The 13,449-nt window shown below is 42.9% G+C and overlaps 1 protein-coding gene across 2 annotated transcripts in view; it reads left to right on the top strand.

The window, feature by feature from the left end:
- LOC126469824 (uncharacterized) overlaps positions 1-13,449 on the top strand; it is a 360,459-nt gene that overhangs the window by 199,242 nt on the left and 147,768 nt on the right. For both annotated transcript variants that reach the window (XM_050097110.1, XM_050097111.1), the window contains exon 2: positions 12,583-12,666. In XM_050097110.1, the coding sequence (XP_049953067.1) occupies positions 12,589-12,666 (78 nt within the window). In that variant the 5' untranslated portion in view covers positions 12,583-12,588. The remainder of the gene's footprint in view (positions 1-12,582; positions 12,667-13,449) is intronic.

Here is a 13,449-nt window from a genome sequence, read left to right as displayed (position 1 = left end):
ATCGCCCATTGATTCTCTCTGTGTTTGTACGACAGATACCCAAAGCGTTTAGTTCATCTTGTAAACATAAGCAACTGAATTTTTAAGTTGGATAAAGTACACAGTTTGACATTTTTGTACGGTTGCTAGCTAACACTCTAGTTTGAAATGTTGTCAAGATCTGGTTCTACACTTCTGTCGTTTCCTTTGGGCACCTCCATAATCTGTATGAATTCGCTGACTAAAGCTGACATTATCTGGCGGTTCATTCGTATATAGTGTCCGTGATGCACACGCAAAATTTTCACCATGTAGCCTCGCGTCTGTCAAAAAACTCTTAGCTCATCTAAAAATACGGCTAAATACTCTGTATGAGTGCACTTTCCGCGTCGTGCGGGGTAGCCGTGCGGTCTTGGGCGCCTTGCCACGGTTCGCGCAGTTCGCCCCGTCGGAGGTTCGATTCCTCCCTTGAGCATGTGTGTGTGTGTGTGTGTGTGTGTGTGTGTGTGTGTGTGTGTGTGTGTGTGTGTTGTCCTTAGTTTAAGTTAGCTTAAGTAGTGTGTAAGCCTAGGGACCGATGACCTGAGCAGTTTGGTCCTATAGTACTTACCACAAATTTCCAATTTTTTGCACTTTCCGTAACAGGTGTTGATGAGGTATAGAACAGGAAAATTTTCTGAAGCTACATGGTCACCATCAGATGAAGCCTTTGAGATTTCATGTGTGAAGAGCGTGATTTTAGTTTCGCATAATATATTTCTTCGGTAATGTAGTAATGGAAAAGTAATATTGTTGAAGGTGGGTTGTTTTGATTTACAGAATGTTAATAAACTGTAATTTCAACACTGGTAGTACTCATATCTATATTATTTATCCTTGCAGGATATGTATGTCTCGTGTGTCCTATGCAAATGAAAATTCAAAAATAGGATGTAGCCTCTCAATTTTCTATTTACTGTCTTCAGTTGTAGTATTATATTACAAAAGAATGTCTGAACACTAATATTTGTGCCTCCAAAAAATCTAGATACGACGAAAACATTTTAACGCAGAATGAAAATTCTTCTGAAGAGTTTACTTTTGCTTAACGAGGAGTACTTCAATTAACGTCTGCTCATCTGTGGTTCTAAACATAATGAACAGCAGTCAGCATTTTAGAACCGTCTTAAGGTTATTAGTATTCCACTGAACTTTTTGGCTAATTTTAGTTATTTGATGAAGAGCGTATTTTTCTAGATTTTCGTCATCTATTGGTCTAAAAGTAAGGCACAGGGGTTTTGAACAGATGGCAAGAATATATTTAATGTCTGTATAAGGGGGATGAAATGCAAAGCGAAATTAAGGTTGAAGAGGAGCAATATGTGCCGGAAGATGGAAAGGGGTTTACCATCTTGGAAGCAGAAGTAGAAAATGCGCTGAAGGAGATGAAGAATGGGAAGGCATGTGGAATTGGTAATTTACCAGCAGAACTGTTGAAGAGTCTGGGAAACAAGGCAAGAAAATAAATAGTCTACCTCTGTAACGAGATATATGACAAAGGGGAATGGCCTGAGGAATTCCTTGTAACATTTATGATACCAATAGAGAAAAAGAGAAACACTAAAAAATGTGGAGAGCACCGGACCATCAGTCTAATTTCTCATGCAGCTAAAGTCTTGCTGAGAGTGTTGAATAGAAGGCTATATGGCAAGCTGGATAGCGGGTTTGCAGAGGAGCAGTTCGGATTTAGAAGAGGAAAAGGAACAAGAGATACTATTGGCCTGTTAAGAACTATAGGGGATAGATATATGGAAAAAAGGTAGAGGAATCTTTGCTGTTTTTATAGATTTAGAAAAGGCTTTTGACAGAGTTCAGTGGAAACAGGTGATGGATAGTTTGAAGAGGAAAGGAGTAGATTGGAAAGAGAGACGACTGATACAGAATATTTACACCAGAAAGTAAGGATAAGGATTGGAAATAAAATGTCAGAAGGAAGCAGCATTGGACGAGGTGTTAGACAAGGTTATTGCCTTTCCCCGCTGTTGGTTACCGTATACCTTGAAGAGATTATTGCGAAAAGCTTAGATGGGAAAAGAGAAATATGTATTGGTGGAAATAGAATAGAATGTATAAGATTTGCTGATGACATGCTGTTAGTGGAAGAAAGTGAGCGGACAGTGAATAACGCTACGGTCGCAGGTTCGAATCCTGCCTCGGGCATGGATGTATGTGATGTTCTTAGATTAGTTAGGTTTAATTAGTTCTATGTTCTAGGCGACCGATGACCTCAGAAGTTAAGTCGCATAGTGCTCAGAGCCATTTGAGCCATTTGAACAGTGAATAACATGCTGAAAGATCTGAATGAAGCTTGTGTGGAATGTGGGATGCAAATAAACACAGCAAAAACAAAGAGTATGGTCATCAGTAAAAGACGCAGACTGTCCAATATTAAAATAGGACAATCTACCATTAGCCAAGTAAGTACATTTAAATATCTTGGAAGCACATAACTGAAGACTTGAGATGTCACCAGGAGGTGAAAACTCGAATTACCATAGCGAAGGAGGCATTCAACAGAAAGAGGAGACTTTTATGTGGCAAATTAGATAAAGGACTAAGGAAAAGGTTTGGCAGATGCTTTGTCTGGAGTGTGGCACTATATGGGGCAGAAACATGGACGCTGAGACGAGAGGATGAAGAAAGATTAGAAGCATTTGAAATGTGCATGTGGAGGAGAATGGAGAGAATAAACTGGATGGAAAGAGTGAGTAATGAAAGAGTATTGGAAAGGGCTGGTGAGACAAGATGTCTGCTGAAGGTTGTAAGAGAAAGGAATAAGAACAGGTTGGGACGTTTATCGAGAAAGGAGTGCTTGCTAGCAGATGCTTTGGAAGGATTGGTTTGTGGGAGAAGACTGAGAAGAAGAAGGAGATACAAGATTATAGACGACATAAGGGAAGAGGAAATTATGCAGACCTGAAGAGGATGGCAGAAGACCGGAAAGCCTGGAGAACTACCATGTGAAAACCTGCCTTTTGGCAGAACACTGATGATGATGATGATGATGTACAAAGGAAAAACGTGTGTCGTTAAGGAAAGTGCATTTTCATGCAGTGTGTCTAATTGTCATATGGTATTATCCCAGGAACTGACAGTGAAAAGTATGTACTAGGTATGTTAACATTTATAACAATTTTTAAAAGATCCTAACTTAATACTAGTACTATCAAAACCAAAACTTTGATTCCCAGTAAATGATAGGCAATGAAATACTTATTATCCATACTGAAGGAAGTGACAACTTGTAGAGAAGTTCTGTTACTAATGCACTACAATCACGGAAGAGAAATACAGCGCATACTGATTACGAAAATATTTTCAACAGTAAAATGGTTTTTAAAGAAAGAAGGCAACTAACAGTAAATATAATCACTCTGTGTCTAAAGAAGTAAATAGCTAAAACACTCATCTCGAATATTACGCTATATGGCTGTGAAAGATGGATACTACTGACAATAGACCAACAGTGCTTAGACTTGATGATACTGCGCCCGCTGAGAAAAACTAATGAAGACCAACTAGATACTGTAGATATTCGATGAGTTTGTTTTAAATCTTAGTAGAATTGCAGAGGCGATGATAGCGTTTCCTGAGAACGGCACAACAGTCTCCTTATCTTAAGTAAACTCTTCTGTTTTGGTACGAGAGCGTGCCGAAAACTAATGCCTGCGAATTTTTTATGAGAAAACTCTTAAAGCTTTTTAAATAAAACAAACGGCATTAACATTCTACATCTATATTCTTCATGTCTAAATATTTATTTCGGAACAGAGTCACCTGGGCGACGACACATTTCTCCCAGCTGGAGACCAGTATGTTGATACCGTCATTGTAGATGTCTGACTTTGTTGACGGAGCCACAACCACACCTTAAGTTTTGAAAATAGATTAAAATCGAATGGGACCGAGTCGGGACTGTATGGGGGACGATCGGTGACAGTGAAACCAACGCGTCCGATTGTTGCAGATGCAACGCTCTTGTGTGCTGTGCACTGTCTTGCTGAAGCATAGGATGCTCCGTGTGTGGAAAACTCTTCGAATTCGAAACTCGATTACAGCACGCTGTTCCCCAAGCACCGACATAGTTACGTTACACACCGCCAGGTGATATGCTACAATTCGGAGCCTTGTAGCGGCTGAGGGCTGAAAATATTTAGACATGAAGAATAAAAATGTAGAATGTTACTAACGTTTATTTTATTTAAACAATGTTTAAGAGTTTTCACACAGAAAATTCGGAGGCGTTATTTTGAGCACACACTCGTAGATCTTTGAAGTCAAATGCTTCAAATGGCTCTAAGCACTATGGGACTTAACATCTGACGTCATTAGTCCCCTAGACTTAGAACTACTTAAACCTGACTAACCTAAGGACTTGACACACATCCATGCCTGAGGCAGGATTCGTACGTGGGACCGTAGTAACAGCGCGGTTCCACACTGAAGCGCCTAGAACCGCTCGGCCACAGCGGCCGGCTCTTTGAACTTCGATTATCTCAGTTACTACTACTGTGTGTTGACCATCACCCTACAGCTCAATGTGGTCATCAAAAAGAGCAAGAAAGAAATAGGATGATCTCACTGTTGGTTTTGGGATCTGAATAAGACCCAAAAACACTGTGAAACGTAAAATCTCCGCACACTCCAGCAGTCTCCAGTAGGGAATACGACGCCTAGGCCAACAGCAGTCAATGGAATCAGCAGCTTCATTTGTTTCAGAACGGAGTATTTCACCCAATATATCTCCGAATACCTAATGAACGAACTGACGGTTACCACCGAAGTGTACCTCATACTTTATGAACGAGTCATCAAACAGCCTTGTCAGCTACTTCGGGACGTTGTACCTCACTTACAGAGATTGGCGACATAAAAAATTCGTCGAACCGTGATAGGGCTGCGACGTAAAAGATACTCCGTCGGGCATGGGTGCGTATGTTGTCCTTGGCGTAAGTTAACTTAAGTTAGATTTAGTTGTGTGAGCCTAGGGATCGATGACCTCAGCAGTTTGGTCCCATAGGAACTTACCACAAATTTCCAATTCGCAAGAGCCACTGACCAAAGGGTGCGCCATGCCGCTTACAATCTGCAATCAGCGCCGTCATTGCTACATGGGGCAAGGGATAAAGATTGTTCCATGGAGTAGCTAGTCACGTTATAAGATGTGCCACTCAGACTGTCCGATGTGGACTTGACGAACTCCCGACGAATGTTTTGTACCTGAGAGCACTGTTACGTTTGTGCAATTTGGTGATGGTTGCGAAATGGTCATATCTGTTTTCCCTGGTTTGAGCTCAAACCATTAAGTTTGGATGATGTCGAAGTAAATCAGCTTCTGCACAATAGCATGCTTCCCACAATGTGGGAAATAGTTTCGAATCGGTCATTTTTTGTAATAGCGTAGTAATGTTCCTATCTGCGTGGCAACAGCCATTGCATCCTTAATCAAAGGGAAACAAGTACGAGGGTGAGTCAAATGAAAACCTTAAATTTGTAATAACAAATCGAAATTTCGAGCCGTTATCCTGTAAGTTGGTAAGCGTGCTACAAACAACGTGCAGAATGGCCGGTAGGTGGCAGCGTAGTGCAGATGCAGTATCAATATAAATGTGGCCGCCCCACTTGCCACTTGCCCCAGGGAAAAACAGCGTTCTGTTATTCGGTTTCCCGCGCGGGATTAGCCTAGCGGTCTAGGCGCTGCAGTCACGTACTGTGCGGCTGGTCCCGGAGAAGGTTCGAGTCCTCCCTCGGGCATGGGTGTGTGTATTTGTCCTTAGGATAATTTAGGTTAAGTAGTGTGTAAGCTTAGGGACTGATGACCTTAGCAGTGAAGTCCCATAAGATTTCACACACATTTGAACATTTTGTTATTCGGTTTTTGTGGTTGGTTGGTTGTTTGGGGAAGGAGACCAGACACCGTGGTCATCGGTCTCATCGGATTAGGGAAGGATGGGGAAGGAAGTCGGCCGTGCCCTTTCAGAGGAACCATCCCGGCATTTGCCTGGATCGATTTAGGGAAATCACGGAAAACCTAAATCAGGATGGCCGGACGCGGGATTGAACCGTCGTCCTCCCGAATGCGAGTCCAGTGTCCAACCACTGCGCCACCTCGCTCGGTGGTTTTTGTGTAGTGAAGGTGTAAAACCTATCGAAATTCATCGACGAATGAAGATTCCAGCAAGTCTACGAATGGAGTAGGAAGTTCGCAAATGGTGTGACTTCGGTGGAAGATGCTCCCCGTCCAGGTCAGGCACAACGAGTTGTGACTCCACAGAACATTGCAGCAGTTGAAGCCATAGTGAAGGAAAATCGCTGAGTGACACTGAATGACATTGCGGCATGTTTACAGATTAGTCATGGGTCAGCACACCACATTGTGCAGCCGGCCGAGGTGGCCGAGCGGTTCTAGGCGCTTCAGTCTGGAACCGCGCGACCGCTACGATCGCAGGTTCGAATCCCGCCTCGGGCATGGATGTGTGTGATGTCCTTAGGTTAGTTAGGTTTAAGTAGTTCTAAGTTCTAGGCGACTGATGACCTCAGCTGTTAAGTCCCATAGTGCTCAGAGCCATTTGAACCATTTGAACCACATTGTGCATGATGTGCTCCAGTTTCACAAAGTGTCTGCAAGATGGGTGCCACGGCAGCTGACTCCTGAAATGAGAGAACGACGTGTTATTGCTTGTGAAGAACTTCTTCGGCGCTTTGAACGAGAAGGTGATGGCTTCCTTGCAAGAATCGTTACTGGGGACGAAACCTGGGTTCACTTCCACCAACCGGAAACGAAGAGAGCGAGCAAGGAATGGCGCCATTCATCACCAAAAGCAAAGAAGTTTCGAACAGAACCATCAACAGGGAAGGCTATGCTGGCTCTCTTTTGGGACGAAAAAGGCGTCATTTTGGGGCATTACATGCCTAGAGGGACCACTGTCACCAGTGCATCATACACAGATCTCCTAAAAAATCATCTGCGGCGTGCAATCAAATCAAAGCGACATGGATTGCTGTCAGCCGGTGTCCTTTTGCAACATGACAATGCAAGGCCCCGCACTGCCCGTACAACAGTTGCAACAATCACAGACCTGCATTTTGAGTGTCTTCCTCATCCACCACACTCACCAGAACTTGCCCCAAGTGATTTCCATATGTTTGGACCACTCAAAGACGCAATGGGAGGAAGGAAGTTCCGTTCTGAAGAAGAGGTACGCCACACGGTGCATGAGTGGTTGCGCGGACTACCAAAATAATTTTTTTCTAAAGGAATTTATGCACTTTGTAAGCGCTGGAGGACTTGCATTGAGCATGGGAGAGATTAAGTTGAAAAGCGACACAGCTTTGTACCACTTCTGCACAATAAATAATATTTTTTTAAAAATTTAAGGTTTTCATCTGACTAACTCTCGTAGTATTTCTGGACTTGAATGGCTAGTGTCGGATGAACTACAGCCTGATCGTGCACCTACAGCCCCAGCAAAAACTATTCGTGCCACTTCACGGTCATTGCTATTAAACGTGTGGTCCAACCCAGACTTGCTGCAAGCAACACGCACCACCTGAACGTGTTGCCTCACACACACAGCGTGAAAGTAGCGATTGACTGGATTGCATTCATTGATCACGTACCACTTGATTGTGAAATGTACTAACAAATTGTCTGCTAATATTCCATTTGTCTCAAAGTAATAACTAACACTGAGCGACGTGGTCCTTAGATTATCATTACTGTTGTGTTACTTGTAAGTACTTTCAGGGTTTCAGAACAAGATGTGTGAAAACTATAAGACATACAGAAAAATGACACGTATCAGAGAATTCGTAATACGCGACGTGACGTAGTTCACTAGTGGGGAGGTCTCTCACTACATGTAGACAAACCATATTCTCCGTATTGTTGCATCGAATTATTAAGTTGGAGAATAAGTTCGTAACGTTTTGGTTTTGCATGTTGATCTCCCGGTTGCTATGGGTTTATTTATCGATTGCCATTTTTTATTTGTAACTCACTGTTGCTATTGGAGTTTACATCTTGTCATTTTGTCATTTGAAAATAGTGGGTGAAGCTGTGGACGCTAGAAAATGGAATGGAGAAGCAGAACATTTCCGACATATTCCATGTTTGTGTTCAATAGAGGGGTGACAGCAGTGGAAGTAGCCAGAAACGTTTACGCCGTATAGGGGGACAATGCCATTAGGCGGATCACGACAAGAAAAAGTTTTTCTCGTTTTAAAGGGGATCGTTTTGACATCAGTGACTCTCCACTTTCTGGAAGTTCTTCGGGATTTGATGAAGATCGTTTAAACAGGTTGATCCACAATGATACCAATCAGTGTACTCGAGGGCTGGCAAATGTGACGAACTGTGATCATTCCACGATCGTGCGATATTTGCATGCGATGGGGATGGTTCACAAATCAGGTGTATGCGTACCCCATGCTCTAAACCAAGATCACAAATACATTCTGCTTGCTCGTCATCAATTGGCTCATGAGAAACGTCTAGCATTCAAATCTTGTGTCGTTGTTGGTGACGAGAAATCGTGTCCTTATGCTAACATAAGGAAAATAAAGGAATGATTGAGCGCAAACAAAGCAGCAACTACCCGTACAAAAATCTTATGGTGGAACAGTAACCGTGTGATGTAATACGATGTGCAACCATTACTGCTGACATTTATTGTCAACAACCGAGACGTCTTGCAGACGCAGTCCAAGAACACAGACCAGGAAGACAACCTTAGGTGATGCTGCTCGACGATAAGACCCTCCCACATTCTCCTAGACTGACAAAAAACTCTATACAGCAGCTTGGTTGGAAGTCATTCTGCACCCACCTTATTCATCTGATCTTGCGCCTTCAGTTTTTTCGCCTTTTCCAATCTCTGTCGAACAGCTTTCATGGAACATGAAAACGCGCTCCGAATATGGCTCGACCAGATCTTCGCTCAAACCCACGTGATTTCTATAGTCGCAGAGCCGAAAACTTACCCCAACATTGGCAGACTGTTGTAAATAGTGAAGGAGAATGTATTATTGATGACTGAAGTCTCTGTTATTCATGTCTGTTGCGTTTATTAAAATTATGGAAAAACGCTACGAACTTACGCCGCAACCCACTAGTTCGCGCCTGCAAACAGACAACCCAAAGAACAGATTTGAAGCGGGCTGCTGTGGCGTCTTTCGGGGCAACTCGTGTCAGCAACTTCAATGAATTCCACGCACGCGTTGACGTTTGCTGCGTCACGAACAGGTCCCATATTGGGCACCTATATTGTAAGTTAAAAACTTGATGAGATGCCCTATTCACTGATACGTGTTTATTTTTTGCAAGTCTTATAGTTTTTGCGCAGGCTTCTTCTGAAACTCCAAAGGTGCTTATGAATAGCCCTGTATAAATACACTGCGTTCTCTTTAGTCATTGTGTATGTGATGTAAAGATGTTAACTGTTTTACTTCAAGTACTACAGAGCAAGTTACTCAGTCTTTATGTAAACGATGACTATCATCATTTTAGCCGTGGTAAAAAAAAGTCCTTATGCGAATAAAAACAATTATAATGCATTTTATTTACATTACTGCAGCTGGTGTATCTAATCTAGTACCTTTTATTGATTGCAAATGTTGCACTAGAGTGCACTGTTTACAGTTCTTCTCCTTTCCGGTCACAGCTGTAGTTGTCACCGTTTACTTGGTCTTCCAACCCTTCTTTCACTATATGGTCTATATATTAAAACTTGTTTTGGTATTCCTCCTTCTAGTATTTTTTTAGGAGTGAGAGCCACCTTATACTTTCGCTGATTATGTCTTCCATTAGAGAAATATTCGGTTGTCTCTGTATATCATTTTCATAACGGTCTAGTCTCGTGCACCTGTCTACTGCTTTCAGGAATCTCATTTCTGTTCCCTGTATCTTGCTAAGGTATTTGGTATTCGTCAGTTATTGCTGTGCTGGCAGTAATACTGGCGTACCGATCAATTTATAAACTTTCATTCTCGTTCCTTTTCTCGTCTTTCCAGGTAATGTTTTTCGAATCTTTGCACATATGGTGTGGTATATAAATATACAGTTTATACATACCAGGTGGTTGTAATTAAACTGATGGTGTTCCAAGCGCTACATTGGGGGCTGTATACATCGCAGGACACTGGAACATCGTAGGTATGTTCATTAATCGGTGCGCTCGCAGTGTATGCTGAAAAAATAATAGTTCCACTTTCTGCCGCCTGGTGAAAATATGGCGATGTAAGCAATCAGAATGTGGTGTGGGTACAGGAAAAGGGGAGGAAGATCAAAGATCAAACACATGATAACGGTGGTTGTGGCACATTTTTTTAGAATATGGTACCAGTATGTTCAATATGGTCTGACTCAGCAATATGCTTATCCATTACACGACATGGGTGACAGTTGCCCGTAGCGTATCCATTATAATCAGAGCGATATGTTTCCGGAATGTCGTTGTGTGCTATCCTTCAATTCAGGAGAAGTCCGGATAAAACCCTGATAAACACGATTTTTAAGATATCCCCACAACCAGAAGTATCGTGGATTTAAGTCGGGGGATCTGGAAGGCCACACATCTTGAAATTGCCAAGAGATGATGCGGTCGTTACCGAAGCTTTCTCGAAGCAGATGGTTCACCTGGCAAGCGACGTGTGGCATTACCCCATCTAGCATGCAAATATTGGTGTGGACACAGTTGCTGGAATTAGTTATTGTACAAGGTGGTCCTTATAACGTGCAGATGTCACTGTATACCTAACAGGCCCGTGAGGTGTCATTTCCTCGAAGAAAAACCGACTGAGAATGAAAGAGCTTGTGAAACCACACCCACACAGTCACATAAGCTAAGTGCAGTAGATGTTCTTACACAACATATGGAGGAGTAGATTCCCATATGCGATAGTTCCGTGCATTCAGGGCACCGTGCAGAGTAAAATGCGTTTCGTTCATACAAAGAATATTCCCTGGCAGCTGTCATCTACTTCAATCCGTGCCAAACAACGAAGGGCAAAGTCACACCGTTGTAGCCTATTGTGGGTCTTCACTTGGTGCGCTTTCTGAATCATGTAGGGATACCAGTGTAAAACGTGCCGCAAAATCTTTTGAACAGTTGACCAGGGGAGAAAGAGTTCTCGTGACACAGTTCGAGTACTGGCTGCAGAATTTGAGACATGTGGTGCACTGTCGGCTATAGCTACGGCAACTTCAGCAGCAACTGCCATGCGGATGAGCCGCCTCCCTCTCCCTGTTGTACCGCTAATTCACCTGTTTCTTGAAATTTCTTGACCATATTCTTCATCCCATTTATTGACGTGGGGCCTCTTCGCAGTTGTTTCTGTCGGCGACGTTCCCGCAATGCAGTGCTCCTATTGCTGCCGTTCTGATAAAACAATTTTACCACGAGTGCGTGGCCTTTCTTCTCAATAACCATTGCGTTTTGTAGGGAACACTTCAAACTTCTTAACCCGTTACACCAACAGTCACTTCACAAAAGAAATCAAAATGCGTCACCAAGAGACAAACAGCATACTGACATCAAAACAGGAAACATTTCACATTCTGACTGCTTACAGCGCTATATCTCCACCTGGTGACAGAAAGTGGAAGTATTATTTTTTCAGCATACTCGCAAAAGCACCTATTAATGAGCATACCTACATACCTTCAATATTTCAGCGTCCTGTGATGTATACAGACTTCAGACGCAGTACTCGGAACACTATCAGTTTAATTATAACCACCTGGTACGTGTATATATGTATAGGGAGATTCAGCTGCCCCTACCTTTGGGCTTCATGCATCCCACAGTGCCTTCAAAGACTACGAACGTGATTTAAATATTTTTTTGCTCGCTACACAAAAACTATTAGTCCTACAGTAAACGTGCACATGACCATTTTGTAGGAAATTTAATGTAGCTAAATTTTGTACTGTGATACGTTTTCGCTGGAGATAAATTTTCGAGTTATTCGAAAAAAACGCGTACGTTTTTCTTGAATAATTCGAAAGCTACGGAGTCTAGCAAAAACGTATCCCAGTACAAAATCTAACTACATTAAATTTCCTACAAAAAGATCTGTTCATTTTTTCTGTAGGGCTAATAGTCTGGGCATAGTGAGCGAGAGAATACGAAAATCTTGTACATGGTATTCGAGGGCGTTGCGGCTTGCATACAACCCAGCGGTAGGGGTACTGAAACACCCTGTATTTGTCCCCAATGTGGATTTACAACGTTCACCACGTGCTTTCAAAAAAATGGCTCTGAGCACTATGGGACTTAACTACTGTGGTCATCAGTCCCCTAGAACTTAGAACTACTTAAACCTAACTAACTTAAGGACATCACACACATCCATGCCCGAGGCAGGATTCGAACCTGCGACCGTAGCAGTCGCACGGTTCCGGACTGCGCGCCTAGAGCCGCGAGACCACCGCGGCCGGCACCTGCTTTCAAGTATATATTAATAGATGAGCAACAATGTTAGTTATAGTCGGTTATTTTCCATAGAACAAAAAATATTGTGGTACACTTTGAGCGTGTGCCTAAGTGTTGTGATTGGTTGCAGGCGCCGATGGCGACGCTACTCGTGCTGTGGGCGGCGGCGGCGCTCGCGCTGTCCCGCAGCGTGACGGCGCATAGGGAGCACAAGGTACGTGTAGCACGCCATGCTTACAGTCACCATAAGTGCCAGTTATTGCAGAGGCATGAATAAACTATTGTCGTACAATCAAAGCAGTGCCATCCTAGCTTTCAAGCACAACCAGTCACTGCTATATTATATATGTTTCCTGAAGCTGCCATGAGTTGAAGGAAGAGCTTGCACATAGACGAAAACATCCTTCATAGTAGCTGCCTCCGATTCGTGGATAGGCTATTCCAATCCTGATAACAGAAAAAAGTACATCCTGAGAGTTACATACATACAGAGGTTGGACAAAAATACGGAAATACCGCGAGAAATACACACATCAAAAACAGTTTTGCATCACCTCGGTTCCGAGAGTTCCAAAACCTGTACAGAAAATTGGAATAGAGATCAACATAAACATCATGTCCGCCCTTTTTATTGCTCAGGAAAACCACACATTGCATGTCGTACCACCATACAGCGAGATCTTCAGAGGTGGTGGTCCAGATTGCTGTACACACCGGTACCTCTAATACCCAGTAACACGTCCTCCTGCATTGATGCATGCCTGTATTTCTCGTGGCATAGTATCCACAAGTTCATCAAGGCACTCTTGCTCCAGATTGTCCCACTCCTCAACGGCAATTTGGTGTAGATCCCTCAGTGTGGTTGATGGTCACGCCGTCTATAAACAGCCCTTTTCAATCTATCCCACCCATGTTCGATAGGGTTCATGTCCGGAGAACATGCTGGCCACTCTAGTCGATCGATGTCGTTATCCTGAAGAAAGTAATTCACAAGATG

Source organism: Schistocerca serialis, chromosome 3 (genome assembly GCF_023864345.2).
Source record: "Schistocerca serialis cubense isolate TAMUIC-IGC-003099 chromosome 3, iqSchSeri2.2, whole genome shotgun sequence".
NCBI lineage: Eukaryota > Metazoa > Arthropoda > Insecta > Orthoptera > Acrididae > Schistocerca > Schistocerca serialis.
Note: the sequence above shows the minus strand (reverse complement) of the source record. Positions and strands in the feature narration are given on the sequence as shown.